Source organism: Myotis myotis, unplaced genomic scaffold (genome assembly GCF_014108235.1).
Source record: "Myotis myotis isolate mMyoMyo1 unplaced genomic scaffold, mMyoMyo1.p scaffold_m19_p_1, whole genome shotgun sequence".
NCBI classification, from domain to species: domain Eukaryota; kingdom Metazoa; phylum Chordata; class Mammalia; order Chiroptera; family Vespertilionidae; genus Myotis; species Myotis myotis.
The window spans coordinates 92,311,158-92,329,351 of NW_023416313.1; the positions used below are offsets into that span (position 1 = coordinate 92,311,158).

General features: G+C 38.5%; 1 protein-coding gene across 12 annotated transcripts in view; it reads left to right on the plus strand.

Moving 5' to 3' along the window:
- Positions 1 to 18,194, plus strand: part of ARHGAP21 (Rho GTPase activating protein 21) — a 141,726-nt gene that overhangs the window by 101,527 nt on the left and 22,005 nt on the right. For 11 of the 12 annotated variants that reach the window (XM_036344976.1, XM_036344938.1, XM_036344966.1 and 8 more), the window contains 3 exons: positions 11,381 to 11,539; positions 11,681 to 11,783; positions 17,028 to 17,064. In XM_036344976.1, the coding sequence (XP_036200869.1) occupies positions 11,381 to 11,539; positions 11,681 to 11,783; positions 17,028 to 17,064 (299 nt within the window). The remainder of the gene's footprint in view (positions 1 to 11,380; positions 11,540 to 11,680; positions 11,784 to 17,027; positions 17,065 to 18,194) is intronic. The other variant, XM_036345005.1, reaches the window with a different exon arrangement.

An 18,194-nucleotide genomic window follows, 5' to 3' on the forward strand; every position in this document is an offset into this window, starting at 1 on the left:
CAGGGGTGAGGAATCTTTTTTCTGCCAAGGACCATTTGGATATTCATAATATCATTCGCTTAATAGAATTCACTTAACATAAATGTATGTTGCTATGACAAAAACTCCTAGATTTATTGAATTTTGAGTCCCGCCTATGGTTGCCTTGGCAGGGCCAGGCCAAATGATTTCATGGGCCTGATGCTCCCCACTGCTGATTTAGAGTATCTCACTGTAATATACCATAAACCACACTTTGAGGTATGTTGGGCTATATTCTACACTATTTTGTGTAATATTTGAATTCAAAGGAAAAAATAAATTAAGGTTTGCTTTTTGTACCATCACACTCCAGAATATCATATTCTGTGATTTTAATAATTATTTTTGTTATTTGAAAACATCATACACTAATGCAAAAAATAGCGACAATTAAATGCCTTGGCTTTATTCCCAAAATATCAGATAATAGAGCTAATTCTTTTATTTTATCTATAATAAGAGCTAATGATATGTCTACAGAAAGATTTTCCCACATTTTTACACATTTAACATCTAATTTTTCCCTGTCACAAAGATTTAGAAAAATTTAGAAAATAAACCATTTTACTTGTTTTGAAATTTGGAATATCAGTCACCTACAGTATTTTGTTTATCCCTACCCATTCACGTATATACTTTTTAAAGCTTCATGGTAAGTTTTAAAAATAAATTTTAACTTCATTTGCAAGTAAACACAAAACAGAATGAATAATGAGTTCATAATTTGATATTTAGTAGCAAGTATTAAGATGTATTCTACAATCTTTACTTTGTATATTTATAATACTCTTAACTATTAATGTGAAGAAAATATAGCTGTTTTAGTTATACCCAGAATTCACCTCAAATTTATTTCTCGTTTTATTTTGTTTGTTTTTGTTTTTTTGCCTTTTTTCTAATATCTTAGCCTAACTAAAATTGAATTAGATTGGTGTAGCCTTATTGGCACTGATATTTTCAACCAATTTAGAAGTTTTTAAAGCTTGTGACAATGTCTACTCAGGTGAGCCTAGCTATCTGAAATTTGCCCACAAGAAATGGAAATGGGTGACTATCACCTTATATACAGTTATCACCTTAAAGAGTTTTAGTCTTTAATGCCAACAATGCTATTGTAGGAGTATGTAGTGAGCACCCCTGACCTTCTTTTATACTAAATACATACTGAATCTTTTTGCAAAACAAATCTATAAAGAGAAAAATTGTACTCTACCTCTTATAATCTTTTTCATACTTTTCCCAAAATTGTGATTCCATTGGTTCTTTTATCTTGAAATTTTTTACTTTAAATAATTTTTTTATTAAAGTTGACATACCCTATTATATTCATTTTAGGTGTACAATCCATGATTAGACATATAACTTACTAACTTATCAGCCCAATAAATTAGTGCCCATCTGACACCATAAATAGTTATTAGAGATTTTTGCTTTTATTATTTGAGTGATGATGTGAGCTAATTTTTAATATAATAATAAAAAAAACACCTCAGAACTTCTGTAGTACTTTATAATCTACTAAGTATTTCATGCAACAATCTTTATGATAACCTGGTAGGAAATTTAGGTCAGGAATAAATAACACTTTATGGATAAGGAGAATTAAGTATTTTGCTTAAGGTCTCTCAGCAGGTAACTGACAGAGTTGGTGGCCTGCTGGTTCCAGATTGCATATTCTTTTGACAATGCCCTAAAACTTTGTTAAATTTTAATCTTGTCTTTTTACTCTTTTAAATCTTAGCCTAAAAACTAATTCTGAATTTAATATTCACCAGTCTTAGCTCAGATTTTCCAAGCTTGAATTGGCATCTTTTCACTAAATAAATTTATTTGTTCCAAGATTGTTAAATAAACTGTTCATCGCAGAATGGATTTAGCTGCTCATTTATCTTCCTTTTGATAGTAGCATTCGCTTTTATTTAAAAATATTTCAAATTTATCTGTAGCACACCTTATAGAACACTAAGCTTATTTATTTAGGGAAATAATTTTTTTATTTATTGCATTTATAAAAACTATGGAATTATTTCTCTAAAGTAGCTTTTCTGTATTTTCAGCTATTTCTTTAATGTTGAAAATAGATCCAATAGTAACTATACTCTTAGCACCATCTGTCTGTTTTTAAAATAGATCCAAACCACAAAAGCCCCCTAACAAATCCCTTGTTTAGAAAAACATAGAAGGATTTTATATTGTTACATAAAATAAACAGATAATTTTACCCCCTTAGTGGATTTATTATTGTCAGCCTCTTGAACTAGAATTGAACCTTCTAATAATCCTAGTCTGATGTCTTTATTTTATAGGTAATAAATCTAATACCCAGAAAAATTAAGTGGCTTCACGAAGTCAAACCATGCAGGATCTAAGCCTCTTGATTTCCTGCTCAATTTTCCCCATTCCCAGTAGCTTTCTTATTTTATGTATGAAAATCATTCTATAGATTGGTTGGTAAAATTGGTGCATTTAGTTCTTTTTAAGTAAATCTTGGGTTTCTTGAAATAAATAAATGCAGTTATTTGTCAGCTGGCAAGCTGGGTCAGTTTTCATACACACATGCCTCCTCACATACACACAAACCCATGAAATCTTAAGTTACCTCCTCTGATCTATGGGACTGCAGAAATTCAGCAGTAATTATAACCTCCCATCTGTGACAAACCTAAAAGCAATACTTGCACTTGACCTTTTTTCAGCTTAGAGCACTGGCTGTGTTAATATGGTGCATCCTACCTTGTGGATGAGCTGCTAGACCCAGTGCTGACCATGGCATTGCACACATTCCTGCTTTTGTTCTTGTTTCATCACCTGCCTTTCAAATTCCTGCTATAACAGCAGTTCCTCTTACAACTCCTTTCCCTTTATTTCACTACCAACTGCCATATGGTCATGTTAAGTATGAATAAAATATTCAAAATTCTCCCCACTTCCTAACCTTTTAAAAGTCATCTATCTAGTAGAAAGATACAAATCCCAAAATGGCTTTCAAAAAGCCAAATGTTAATTTAAATGTGTGTTTATTACGCTGGCTATTAAAGATGCACGGTCTTAATTAAAAAGCTGGATTCCAGTTATGATGATGAGTTGAATTATTGTTATACAAAATGAGGATATCTGATCTAGGTGATAGAACCCCCTTACCAGTTCATGTAACTTAACAGGACTTACTGCTTCAAGAGCTCAATAATTAGTGTATTTGAATCTGCAGAGGTCTGTCCCTTGATCAAAGATTAGAAGCACATGTTAATACATTAGTGGCTTATTTTTACATTCTTGCCTAAAACTTTTTAAAAATTTATGTGAGACAGACACAGACTTCCATGTGAGAGAGAAACATCAATTGATTGTCCTCCTATATGTGCCCTGACCAGGATCGAACCCGCAACTAGGTATGTGCCCTGACCCGGTATCAAACCCGCAGCCTTTTTCCCAGGTACCGGACAACAGGACAATGTCACAACCAACTGAGCAACCCAGCCAGGCAGCCCCAAAACTTTTCTTACCTGACGTTCACTAATTGGTGTTAATGGGATTAAGTAAAATTTGCCTAGGGCAGGGGTAGGCAACCTTTTTGTGAGTGCGTGCCAAAGCCAGCAAAATCTCTGACTCAAAATTCTTCCACGTGCCAGCCCTCATTTTTTGAGAACATGTTACGCCTACTTGATATCTCTTAAGGTGTACGTATGTGAAGAACCTTGAAGAAATAATAAAATTCATTCGAGCAACAAAAACAGAGTATATGATGATGAAAAATACATTTATTTTTTAATGTATACATGTACACTGATAGTCCGACAGAAAACTTTATGACTCCGTTTGATGTTATCAGTGGGACTTTTGCTGCTGCATCACTGATGACAGAGATTTTACATCAGGTTTATATTTCGTGACCTTTAGAGATATGCACGAGCTACTACTTTCATCCGTCACGCTACTCCTCCTACGAGACTTAACAAAATTCATCACTGAGAACAAAGATTCACAAGCGTATGTGGATGAAACCAAAACACTGGTCGGATCTAGGAAGGCAGGGAGAGTTAAGGCAGAGCCATAGAAATTGCTCTTCCCCTCTCTCATCAATCCATGTCTATGGTCTTTAAGATAACTTGTTATGTAAAATTATTTATTTATCTAAGATGCACCTACACTGAATTTATCTGAAAAATAAAAAAGTCGATATTAAGAAAAAAATTGTAAATGGAAGATTATAAGAGAGGGTTTTGCGTGCCAGCAAAAGTTACTGGCGTGCCATGTTTGGCACGTGTGCCAGGGGTTGCCCACCCCTGGCCTAGGGAGTTCATTTTTTTTAGGATAACTTTATTTCATTGAGTTTAAATTTAAATTAGATTGAAAAAACCTATAGTATTGCCAAAGAGTAATAAGTTATTTGTAAAGAAAGAGCTTCTATTTGCCCATTGAAAAGATAATTCCACCTTATATAATTCATGTTCTTATCTCCTTTGATATATAGTCAGAACACAAATAAGAAAGGATAGTTAGACCATTGAATTTCTTTTTAAGACAAAATTTGCATTAGTAATTAGTAGTATTTATTCTCCTTTTCCATAAGGACAAAGAAAAATCTCAGATTTTTAAAAACTTGTTTTGCTTTAGATATACATTGACTTTTGATCATTTGCAATGGATGTCCTTTCTTGTAGGACTTGGAAAAAAAACAGTTTATTCAATCCATATTTTTGGTTAAAAAAACAAAACATATATTTTTTCTTGATATTTTGGAAAAATGTGCCTACTTTTACATTAGTTGCCATTTCTTCCAATTTAAATAAATTTACTTCTCTCCATGTGATATATAGTTTACTCCATCGTTGAATATTATAGTATTAACATTTCTTAAATAGTTATGATGTAATTTGGGGAATGGTAGGATAGGATCACCTCTTTCTAGCAGAAGTGAAATAAAAAGCAAAATTATGTCAAGGAACCAGTTATTCTGCCACAGTTTCTGCCAAAAATTCTGATAATTTCACTAAGTTGTATAAAATTATTTTCAACTATAATTATAAAGTACAAACTACAACGATGATGTGTTCTTCTGGAGTAATTATGTGACCTGTGAGAAAAATTCCTCCTAACCTAGCTCATTTTAGAAAGGGCGATTTTTGCTCTCTGCTCTAACCTGCAACATTAGACATTGGGTATTGTTATGCTTGTTTATGAAAGGGAGCTAGAAACACATTGTATTCTACTTTTGTATTGGTTAGAATTCTCTTGGTTACAGATGATAGGAACTTATTTCAAATTAGCTCAATGCTGAAAGGAATGTCCGCTCACAATGAAGAAGTTCTGGGATAGACCTGGATCTGGATACTCAAATGATTTGACATCAAGTTTGGGTCTTTTTTCTCAGTTTTGGTATCTTTATTCTCAGTACCTTTTCTCCACATGGTGAAAGAGATGGCCAGTGGCAACTCACAATTTATGAATTTTTAAAGTTCTTATTTTCTGAAAAAGGGAAGAGAGAGACCATAATTTTCTCAGTGTCCATAGAACAAATCTAAGATGAAGATACTATAATTAGTCCTGACTGGATCATATTCTCACCCCACGGCCAATCACTGTGGACTCAGGGGGATAGGGTCCTAGAATGGGTTGGGCCTACCTGTTATGCCCACACACAGGAAGGTGAGCCACTCTATTGAATCCACTGAACCCCAAAGGTAGAGATCGAAAGCCAGCTAAACAACATATATTCTCTGTGGTCATCTTGCAGAATATGAAGAGGAACTATTAGAATAAGAACATCATGAAGTGAAATATTTGCCAGTTTATTAGATAAAAAACAGCAATGTTATCAATGTTTTACTTTATTGGTTATTTTATTAGTAGTCAGATTTTCACAAGTTTTTTCTCACATTTTTATTAGGCTTTTGTATTTCTTTCATGAATTGTCTTTTCATGTGCTTTCTCTTTTTTTTTTCTTCCTTTTTTTTTAAAAAAATTACTTATTGTTTAAAGTCTTACATGTAGTATTACATATGTCTCCCTTTTCCCCCATTGACCTCTCCCCGACCACCTCCACCCCCGAGAACATGCCCTCACCCCTCCCCAGTGTCTATGTCCATTGGTTATCTTTATATGCATGCATGCAAGTCCTTTGGTTGATCTCTTACCCCCGTCCTCCCCTGCCTTCCCTCTGAAGTTTGACAGTCTGTTTGATGCTTCTCTGTCTCTGGATCTATTTTTGTTCATCAGTTTATTTTGTTCATTATATTCCACAAATGAGTGCTTTCTCTTTTTCAGTTGTGATTTTAGTGGTTCTTATTTATAAGAGCTCTCAATGTATGTCAGAGCTTCTACTCTTTTTTCTTGCTTTGTAGCTTGAAAAATAACTCTTAATGGTTCTACTTAACAATTATACATAAAGTTTCACAGTATGCTTCCTTGATTTTGTACATGTCTACCTTTTTCTTGATTTGTGAAATCTTTTATATGTTCTAGAATATCACTTGAAAAGAAATAATAGTAGGAGAAGTTTCTTATTCAGATATGAATAATTAAGTTACATAGAATAACTTAAAGTAGTCTCCATTTGGGAAAATCCAGATTGAATTATGGAATATATATTATCTGTGAGAATTTGTTATTCTGCCTTTGGAAAACTCTGGGTTCCATCTACATATACAAATCAAGGAACAAAACTATACAAACATAGGTAATACTCCACATGATTTGAGGATAGATTTGCCTAAACATGATTTCTGCCTTTAGAAATATAATACCCAAGGAATTCTAGTGACTATTTATGATTGTCCAAAATGTATTTTAAAGTAAGTAGACCAAGTTGTAGAATAATGCATATAATATCATCCCTTTTTAACAAACCAAACAATCAGCAAAATAAATACAACCAAAACTTATTTGATCCCCAAACTATATGTTTATATCTGTATATAAATATGGAAATCACTTAAACACTGGTTATATATGATGATAAAGAGATAGGTAGAAGAGATCAGTAACTTTTTTGTCTAATCCTGTTCGGATTTTCTTTACCTGTTGCAACAATGTTATATTTTTACAATTGGAAAATCTATACTAATAAAAGGGTAATATGCAAATTAACTGTCACTCCACGACAAAGATGGTGGCGCCCATAGCCACAAAGATGGTGGTGCCGGCCTGAGCCACAGAGCCAGCCGGAGTGGGCAGGACACTTGGCTTCCTTAGCAAGCTCCGGCCGGCTGCTGAGGGCCAGCCTCTGGGCAGCGGCCACGGAGCCAGCTCGGAGCGGGCAGGAGGCGGCTCCGGCCTGGAGCGAAGGCAGGAGAAGGCAGCCAGAGCAAAGGCCCAGGTCCCGGGTACTGGAGGGAAGCCGGTGCCAGCAGCCAGGGCAAGGAAGGCCTATTCTTGCACGAATCTTTGTGTTTCAGGCCTCTAGTATTTAATAAGAAATTTTAAAGAAAAAAAATTACCACTAAAGTAGAAAACAAAGGCTAATTGGCATATACACACTCATTAAAAATTTAAATCTAGCTAAGACTATAATGACAGCTACCCCAAGGATTTTTAATGTCCATTTACAAAAGCAAGCTATTGGTCATTTTTGGCAACATGCTTCCTGAATATATTGTCATGCCAGCAAACATCTCAAACTAACTGAATCTTTCTTGGATCACAAAACTATTCATTTAATTTTCTGCCAAGCAAAATAGGGGGAAATGCATGCTTTATACTTTAAGACAAAATGCATGCTATTTTCATCTGACAGAATATTTAAGTTTATTAAAAATTTAGAAATTTGTCAAAAATAAGAAAATCTGACATATTTGTATATGAAAATAAATTTTTTTTTGTTTTCCCTTTGGTCAACTAAAGGTCTGTTTTCTTAAACATTGGAAAATGAGATAAGCCTGAATTTTTCTTGTTTTTATATAATTCACACATTGGTGAATTAATAAAACAATAGAAAGATTTTCATATTTTTACAGGCATAAAGATTGGATTTATTCATATAATTTATAAATTTAAGGTAATATAATTTTGTGTATTTTAATGTATATTTAGGTGGGTTTTTTTTTCTTTAATATAGTAGTACTTATAGTTATTCTAAAGAATGCAAATAGTACTGAGCGTGTAAGGCAGTGTTCTAGTCTCCCCCTACACCTCTTTTGTTAACACTTCTAGAACAGGTGCGTGTCTATTCTTCCAGTCCTTTTTTGCACTCAGTTACTTGAAGCAGAGATTGTCATATCCAGTGTGTTTTAAAAAAACAGCCATGTAGTAAGTCAAAAGATATTGAATGCATAGCTCCAGGGAAGTCCAGAGTCATAATTAAAGTTGCTTTTGAAATTTCGTTTAATGCTTAATCCATGCACCATTTGAATTTCACTCCATGATATCTGATTTTACATAAATAAATCTCAAAATGTTTTAAAATACTTTGCAAGGTATAAAATCAGTTCTCTTAAGAATTTTCCCTAGCATCTTGTAGACATTCTTTGACACTTCTGGTAACCATATATTCTCAGAAGGATGGTTGCTCTGCTTTGAGAAACATTGTTTTATAAGAGCATCATCTGTTTTTTAAAATGCCTTTCTAAATATTTTCTATGTATGGATTTATGTAATAAATATTTTCTGAGCCTCTCCAGTGAATGTTTTTACTGCAGAAATCTCTCCAAGCAATTAATACTGTGTAAGCCAGATAATTCCTTCATATCAATACTCATGAATTCATATCAGAATTGTAGACCAGCAGGTTCCATAGACCAAACTTACACATATGCATCATTTGAAAAAAAATACACAAAACAGTTAATTGTAGTGATTTAAATACTAGTGATAGCTTTAAAGAATACTCAACCTTTAGTAAAATTAAAGTTTTGTCCTTAATGAATTATTTTAAAAACCTCAGTTATCTCCTTGCTTTTGGAAAAGAATGATTATATTCTCATTGTCATGGTCTTAGTATAAAATTGATTCATAGAGAAATTTTCAAAATGTTTTCTGGTGCTAGGTTGTAAAGAGCTGCTTTTAAAGGAAATTGTAAAATCAAAAAATAAGTTTATGATAGTCTGAATTTGCTGATTTTTTAGCCGTAAAATGGAAATGTTAGAATCAAAACATTATTGTTTTGGTTATAATGTTGATCGTTAAGATAACGCAGTCTTAGGATTTGGTTAAAATTAAAATACTTGACCTTTTAAATCACAGAATCAAAACCTCATTTCATCATTATATCCTTTAAATGGTTTTATTATGGCCTGGCTGGTGTGGCTCAACCTGTGAACCAGGAGGTCATGGTTCCGTTCCCAGTCAGGGCATAGGCCTGTGTTGCTGGCTCAATCCCCAGGAGGGGGCAAGCAGAAGGCAGCCAATCCGTGATTCTTTCTCATCATTGATGTTTCTCTTTCTCTCTGTCCCTCTCCCTTCCTCTCTGAAACCAATAAAAAATATATTTAAAATAAATAAAAACTAAAGGGTTTTATTATGATTTTCTAAGGGTTGGTGCATTTATTTTATGAACTGAAGTTCTTGCGTCCTATTAAATTACATTCTCTTGACCTAAAATATTAGAAATTCAATGACTGAAATTTCCACAAGAGTGAGGATTTTGACCAGAACGATTGTTCGCCAATTTGGAAAACAAATATAATTTACTAGAGGCCCAGCGCACAATTAACTCGTGCGTGGCTAGGATCCCTGGGCCCAGCTGCAATCAGGGCCATGTCTGCCCCCAGCATCGCTCCTCCAGCTCCGTGGCCCTGCCCCGTGAACCTCCACGCTCACAGCCCCCACCCCGCGAGGCTCCTTGGCCTCAGCCGCCCAAGCCCCGCGACACTCCGCCGCCGCCCCACGAAGCTCCACGCTCACAGCCCCCGCCCCGCGAGGCTCCTCAGCCTCACTACTGCCCACGCCCTGCGATGCTCCTCCACCTCAGCAGCCCCAGGAAGCTCCATGCTCATAGCACCCCGCCCCGCAAGGCTCCTAAGCCCCCACGGCCCGCCCCACCACACCGTGAAAGCCGGACTGGTCGTCCTTTGGTCATTTGAGCCCACAGCTCTCTCCTCCCGCCGCCATACCCACAGCTCCCACTCTCAGCTCCCTAGCCTGCTGTGTGGTCGTCTATCCAGTCGTGACGGCACCTGGCTTTATATATATATATATCTTGGTTTTTAAAAATAATACTTATTTCTATAGAACAATCTGTAAAATAGATCATAGAATGTCATTAGAATTGAAGTAATATATGTAAAGTATTTAGAATGGTGCTGGTACCTAGTAAGCACTATTAATGTGTTATTGTTATTATGCGTGTATGTGCATTCACATATACATTTCTGCCCATGATGGGCTTTTGAGAAGCTTAAAATTTGTAACACCTAAAATATTTATATTTTTATAAGGGTACAAGGGAGCAAATGGAGATTTCTCCTGAGTGAGGGCCTACATCCTTTTTCTGATTTTCACTGAAGTGCCAAATTAATTAGCAGTGGCTGTCTCAGTCAGTTTGGGCTGCTATAACAAAAATGCCAGAAGGGCATGGCTCAAATAACAGAAATTTATTTATCACAGTTTTGGAGGTTGGGAAGTCCAAATGAAGGCGCCAGCAGATTTGGTGTCTGTTGAGGACCCCGATTCCTGGTTCATAGGCGTGTCCTCTTAAGGTAGAAGGAGCAAGGGAGCTTTCTGGGGCTCTCTTTTATACGGTCACTAATCTCATTCATGGAAGTGGAGCCTAATCACCTACTAAGCACCTCCTGAAGGCTCCACTTCCAAATATCATCACATTAGGGGTTAGGTTTAACCGTATGAAATTGGCAGGAAGGGGTACAAATTCCATCCATAGCACTGACCTTGATGATGCATACCTTCTTCTGGCAACTATATACTGTGCTTCCTCATTTTTCTACAAAAATTGAAGCTACACTTGAGTGTAGTGGTGGGGAGAAGGTACAATTTTAGGAATTAATACTTTGAAGCCTCAGCCAATCACCTTGCTTAGCTGCCTGAAATGATAATGTGCAATGAATTTAAAATTTGGGGGAAAATGTAGGGTGGTGTATGATTGCTCTGCTTTAGTAGATTTAGGTTCTAAATACCTATAAACTTTGGTATCTTGTTATCAGTTAGTGAAGGTGCTGGTTGATTGATAGAAGAAGTAAAAGAAGCAACTCTTTTCATTTCTAATACTGTCTTCTCAGAATTACTTGGAATACTAGAATAATAACTATATTTTTAACAGGCCAAATATGTCATTTATTGGTACTCTATTGGTTGTATTAATGTCTTTATCTGGTTCTTTCAATAATGATAATTGATTACTTGTTCTGTTACTGTTACTATTAATAACAATTAGGTCATTCAACATTTCGATTTTTATTTTATCTAATAGATGAACCAACTAGCCCTAGCATTGATCATGATATTGCGCATATCCCTGCTTCTGCTGTCATCTCAGCCTCTACCTCTCAAGCACCCTCTCTAGCAACAGTCCCTCCCAGCCTTACAACTTCAGCTCCTTTAATTCGACGTCAGCTCTCCCATGACCAGGGTATGTTTCAATGAGTGCTTATGTAAACCACCTTTCATTTTCCGTTTTCTGTTTAGAATACAATGACACACTGCCATCTTTTCACCAGTAAAAGAATCTACAAACTACTTGCAAATGTCTAAATGTTGGTTTTAATTCCAGAATCTGTTGGACCTTCCAGCCTGGACGGCCAGCCCAACTCAAAGACAGAAAGATCAAAATCATATGATGAGGGCCTAGATGATTACAGAGAAGATGCAAAATTGTAAGTCACACATTTTATTTTAAATACTTATTTATGGATATTATTATTATTTTTGGGGGGGTGTTATTATTTTAAATATTTATGAATGTTCAGCATGACTTTGATATATAAATATTGAATTTTAATGATGTATTTTATATTTTCTAACTTTATGACATTGAAAATGCAAATAAAACAAAAGTTGTTACTATATACTAATTTAATTTTGATATTAATATTTAAAAATCAGTAATCACCTGCCAGTCTAGGTCTGTAGTCACCCAGTTCTGGTTTTACATGTAACTATGTTTTTTATTTCTTTTTTATACTTCTAGAGTATAAAACCACATACACAATTTACATATGCTTAATGTATGTGTGTATTCTCAATATTTTTATGAAATGCTGTGTACATTGTTCTTGGAGAAAATTCAGTGCATATATTCTTAACTCATTTTTTCTCTGATTGTTTAATTTTCCATTGAAGAGTTGTACCATAGTATATTCAACCAGTATTCTATATTCTATTAATAGACATTTAGATTGATTTAACCTATGCTCCCACAAAAACAATACTTAAGTGACTCTTTGTATGTAGTTCATTTAGCATGTGAGTATGGTTGGGAAAGGATTGTTACATGAAGGGGGGTATGTGCATGCTTTACTTTAATATCCACTGTCAGTTGCTCTCCATAAAGATTATACCAAATCACATTCCCACCAACAGTGTACAGAATTCTCTGCTGTTCCCTTCCCCAACACAGCATGTTATTCAACTTTTGATTATTTTGTAACCCTAGTGGTATCATACTGTAATTATAATTTGAAAATTTTTATTATTAATTGAATATCATTTCAAGTATATTTAAGATATTTATATTTCTTTTTCTATGAACTGCTTTTTCATGTTTCCTACTCATTTTTCTATCTGACTTCTGGAGGCTCCTTATATAAAAGAAATAGTGGGTGAGGGCATGTATTGGGGGGTGGGAACGGGTGGGGAGAAGTCAATGGGGGGAAAAGAGACATAATACTTTCAACAATAAAAAAATTAAATCTATATATATAAACTAGAGTCCTGGTGCACAAAAATTTGTGCACTCGGGGGGGAAGGGTGTCCCTCAGCCCGGCCTGTGCCCTCTAGCAGTCTGGGACCCCTCGGGAGATAACGACCTGCTGGCTTAGGCCTGCTCCCAGGTGGCAGAGGGCAGGCCCAATCCCTAGGTGCAGCCCCTGGTCAGGCTCAGAGCAGGGCCGATTGGGGAGTTGGGGCGCCGCTCCCTGTCATGCACAGAGCAGGGCAGATTGGGAGGTTGTGATGCCACCCTCAGTCACGCTCAGGGTAGGGCCAATTGGGGGGTTGGGGCACCGCCCCCTGTCACACTCAAGGCAGGGTCAATGGGGAGGTTGCGGCGCCACCCCCTGTCACGCACAGAGCAGGGCCAATCGGGGTTGGGGCGCTGCCCTCTGTCACGCACAGAGCAGGGCCAATTGGGGTTGGGGCGCTGCCCCCTGTCACTCACAGAGCAGGCCCATCAGGGGGGTTGGGGCTCCGTACCCTGTCATGCACAGAGCAGGGCCCATCAGGGGGTTGGGGAGCTGCCCCCTGTCACGCACAGAGCAGGGCTGATCAGGGGGTTGAGGAGCTCCCCCCGTCACTCACAGAGTAGGGCCGATAGGGGAGTTGGGGCACCGCCCCCTGTCACACACAGAGCAGGGGGGATCAGGGGTTTGGGGTGCCACACCCTGTCACACTCAGGGTAGGGCCGATGGGGAGGTTATGGTTCTACCCCGTCACACACAGGGCAGGGCCCGTGGGGGTCGGTTGGGGCACCGCCCTCTATCACCCACAGAGCAGGGCCAATCAGGGGGTTGGGGCGCTGCCACTGTTACACTCAGGGCAGGACCGATGGGAGGTTATGGCTCTACCCCGTCACACACAGAGCAGGGCCCGTGGGGGGCGGTTGTCACGCTGATCCCGGTGCTGGGAGGCCTTGCTGCTCCATTGATCCCAGTACTGGGAGGCATATTACCCTTTTACTATATAGGATAGAGGCCTGGTACACGGGTGGGGGCCAGCTGGTTTGCCCTGAAGGGTGTCCTGGATCAGGGTGGGGGTCCCCACTGGGGTTCCTGGCCAGCCTTGATGAGGCGATGATGGCTGTTTGCAGCTGGTCACACACCCTTCAGGGTGGGGGGGTCCCCACTGGAGTGCCTGGCCAGTCTGGGTGAGGGGCTGAGGACTGTTTTCAGGCTGGTGGGTAGCTGAAGCTCCCAGCTGCTCCTTTTTTTCTTTTTTTTTAATTCTGGGCCAGCTTTAGTTCTGAAGCTTGGCTCCAGCTCTTAGGCCTCCGCTGCTGAAAGCAGGTATGTGGTTTGTTTGGGTTCTATAATCGAAACACTGTTTCAACTCTAGCTCTGAGATCCCGGCTGGCTGAAAGCAGGTTTCTGGGGTTTTGTTTAGCTTCTATATTTGTAACAATGTTTCAAACTGCAAGCTCAGAGGCCAGCAGTGGCAGGCGGGGAATGTTGGAGTCCTCCGTTACTGAAGCAAGCAAGCCTCATGTTAGCTTCAAGCTGCCTGGCTGCCGGCCGCCATCTTGGCTGGCAGTTAATTTGCATATAGCCCTGATTAGCCGATGGGAAGGGTAGCTGAGGTACGGCTAATTACCATGTTTCTCTTTTATTAGATAGGAAGCCTAAGCAACTGTTCGACCATTCGACCAGTAGCTATGAAGCGCACTGACCACCAGAGGGCAGATGCTCACCACACAGGCATGGAACAGACTGATGAATCTCAGAGGGAAGGGGAGAAGGGGAAGGGCGGGAAGAGATTAACCAAAGATCTTATATGCATACTAGAGGCCTGGTTCACAGATTCATGCACTGGTGGAGTCCCTTGGCCTGGCTTGTGAGGGTCGAGCCAAAACCGGCCCCATGCACAGATTCTTGCACTGGTGGGGTCCCTCGGCCTGGCCTGCAGGGATCGGGCCAAAACTGGCAGTCCGACATCCCCCGAGGGGTCCCAGAATGCGAGAGGGCGCAGGCCAGGCCAAGGGACCCCACCGGTGCATGAATCCATGCACCAGGCCTCTAGTAAATAAATAAAAGAAACTAGCTCTTTTCTGAGATAAATGTTGCAAGTCTTTACTCAGTTCAATATTTTTCATTTTATTTTCTTAATTTTAACTGTGTAAAAGGTTAAACTTTTTTTTTTTTGGCAGTCAAATTTAGGAATTTTTAAAATGGCTTTTGGATTTTGTGCCATACTGAAAAAGCCTTTCTCTCCTCTAGAATTGTAACAATATTCTTCAGTGTTTACTTCTCAAATTTGTTTTTCTTTTTTGTATATTTGGATTCATCTGGAATTTATTTTATTCTAATTAAGGAGATGAAGAGCCAGCTTTATATTTTTCAGTGTCTCTCAGCTGCCCGCAAAGCACGTATTGAATGTTATACTTGAGTATTGTACTTTTTCCACTGATATGACATTTTTATTATATGCTAAATTTTTATATGTATTTAGTATTTTTAGATTCTGTTCTGTTCAGTTCATTCATCTGTTTATATACCAGATTCTGTTAATTATAGTGGTTTTATAATGTTTTATTACATGCGGCTATTCTCCCTCATTACTTTGTCATTTCCAAATTCTCCTATTTTTATTTGACTATTTGAACTTGAAAATTAATTTTCTAGTTATTAAATTCTCTTTTTAAAAAATATTTTCTTTTTTATTGAATTTATGGAGTGACATTGGTTAATAAGATTATGTAGGTTTCAAATGTAGATTTCTATGATACATTATCTGTATATTCCATTGTGTGCCCACCAGCAATTTGAGGGAAGTTTGTATGAGGTGTAGCCAGTGCAGAGGTGCAGGCTAGCAGGAATTTCTCTAATGATGTAGTGTTTGATTTGTGAGCTCTTTTAACATTTACTGCTTCCTCACTGGAAGATACCAGTAATTGTCACATTTCAGAGTCTACTTCACTCTACAAGATGGCAGGACTGCGTTTCTTCCTTAGTTCTTACCTCCTCTGATATTCATGAGGTTCCTGTCACCCCAAAAGCACCCTGCTGCCCATTGTTTCAAACAAGGGAAGGCTGATTTGATCTCTCAGAGAACAGTGCACTGAAGTTTTGTTGAGATATGCAACTAGTGGCATCTTCTCTTCTTGTATTAATTTTTACTTCATTGCATTTAACCACCTTTCTTCATATATTGTAGTTCAGAGTTATAGATGTCTCCTGATATTGTTGGAGATTGAGTTTGTACGTTTGTTTCTGGTTACCTTGTTGTTTGAGGTGGTTTATGAGAGGAGAGGACAGTGTCCTCTTTAGTCACATCTTAAAATGCTAAGTTCCTTAAATGAATTTGGAATTTAAAAATAACAGAAAACAACTGTGTTCCCTGAAGTTACATAATTTTGACTAACTCATGTGAATATGTCTTCTGAAGCCCTAAGCCCTTTTAGTGGCCCCAGTTGTTCTTACTGAAATCATCCAGAATGTGTTTGGAAGGCAGAGCAGAGTGGTTGGCCGGGGCCAGCCTGACAGCACTTTTCCTGCTGCATGTGGTTCTGAGTGGCCACAGCTGGATGAGTATAGACATGCTGCTCTCTCAGTGTCTGACAGTTGGTGACACCTAATCAATTATTAACACTGTGGAAATCCTCAATAGAGCATTGCAGCTCTGGTTGACTAATAATAGAAAGCCCAGTGTTTAGCCTGAGTAGCTTTCTTTGGTCTAAAAAAAGAAAATCTCACACTTTATTCCAAAATAGTTTTCATATACCAGATTAACTAAGAAAGCTTCTATCCAAAATTTAATTATAGCCCAGCTGATGTGGCTCAGCAGTTGTGTGTCCAACCCAGGAACCAAGAGGTCGCTGGTTTGATTCCCAGTCAGGGCACATGCCTAGTTGCAGGCTTGATCCCCAGTAAGGGGTCTGCAGGAGGCAGCTGGTCAATGATATTCCTCTTTTATTGATGTTTCTATTTCTCTATCCCTCTCCCTTCCTCTCTTTCTAGAAATCAATTAAAAAACATATATATTTTGTAAATGGTGTCTGGTTATAGTTTAAAAAAATTAATTATGAAATTAGCTGTTTTCTGACTTGATTGAATCGTGAACATTTAATATAGCAATTATAAAATGTTAGCTCACTAAAGAAAGATTAGTTGCAATATTCAGACTATTCTTAACCACTTTAAGGTATTTTATGCACCATTAAAAATATTTATATACTTCTTTTCCAACAGGTCTTTTAAGCACATATCCACTCTGAAGGGAAACAAGGTTAGTATTGAATATTTAAAAAATATCAGCAAATGATAAGTTTTTATTTACCTTAGTTTACTTTAGCTCTTCACAGAGAATGATTTCTTTTATCTGTTAGATACATTTCATAAATGTCATAATCTTTTATTTTGTAAGTTTTGCATGCATTTGGAAAATATTATATATAAAGTATTCTTTTCTAATTTCTAAACGTACTATATAGAATGGAACAAAAGTAGATTTACAGTTGTGATTGTTTGAAACAGTTTATTCTTATACTAGAGCAGCGGTTTTCAACCTGTGGATCGCGACCCCTTTGGGGGTGGAACGACCCTTTCACAGGGGTCACCTAAGACCATCGGGAAACACATATATAATTATATATTGTTTTTGTGATTAATCACTATGCTTTAGTTATGTTCAGTTTGTAACAATGAAAATACATCCTGCATATCAGATATTTACATTACGATTCATAACAGCAAAATTACAGTTATGAAGTAGCAACGAAAATAATGTTATGGTTGAGGGTCACCACAACATGAGGAACTGTATTAAAGGGTCGCGGCATTAGGAAGGTTGAGAACCACTGTACTAGAGGCTCAGTGCCCGAATTCATGCATGGGTGGGGCCTGGCCAGCCCGGCGCCAATTGGGGCAGATCAGGACCGGGCCTGTCGGGAGGAGGAAACAGCAGGAAATTGGCCGGCCATCCTGCCCCGATGGGGCCTGATTGGGGGCAGGGCCGGCCGTGGGGAGGACCTGTGGGTGGTGGACTGGCCGGTCCCACCCTCGAATGGGGTGGGGGGGCAAATTGGGGGGGTCAGTGGCCGGGGAAGGGGCCGGGGGAGGTTGGCCGGCCAGCCTCACCCCCGATTGATATGGGGCGGGGGACTGATCAAAGGCAGAGCTGGCTGGGGGGTGGAGCCCTGGGCATATCGGGGTTGTGGGGGCTGATTGGGGTAAGGGCTCTGGGCAGTGGCCCAACTGGCCCCACCCCCAAATGGGGTGGGGAGCCAATCAGGGGCCAGTGGCCTGGGGAGGGGCCATGGGTGGTTGGCCAGCCAGCTCAGCCCCTGATCTGAGTTGGGGGGGGGGCCAATTGGGGACGGAGCTGGCTGGGGGACGGGCCCCGGGCTGATCGGGGTT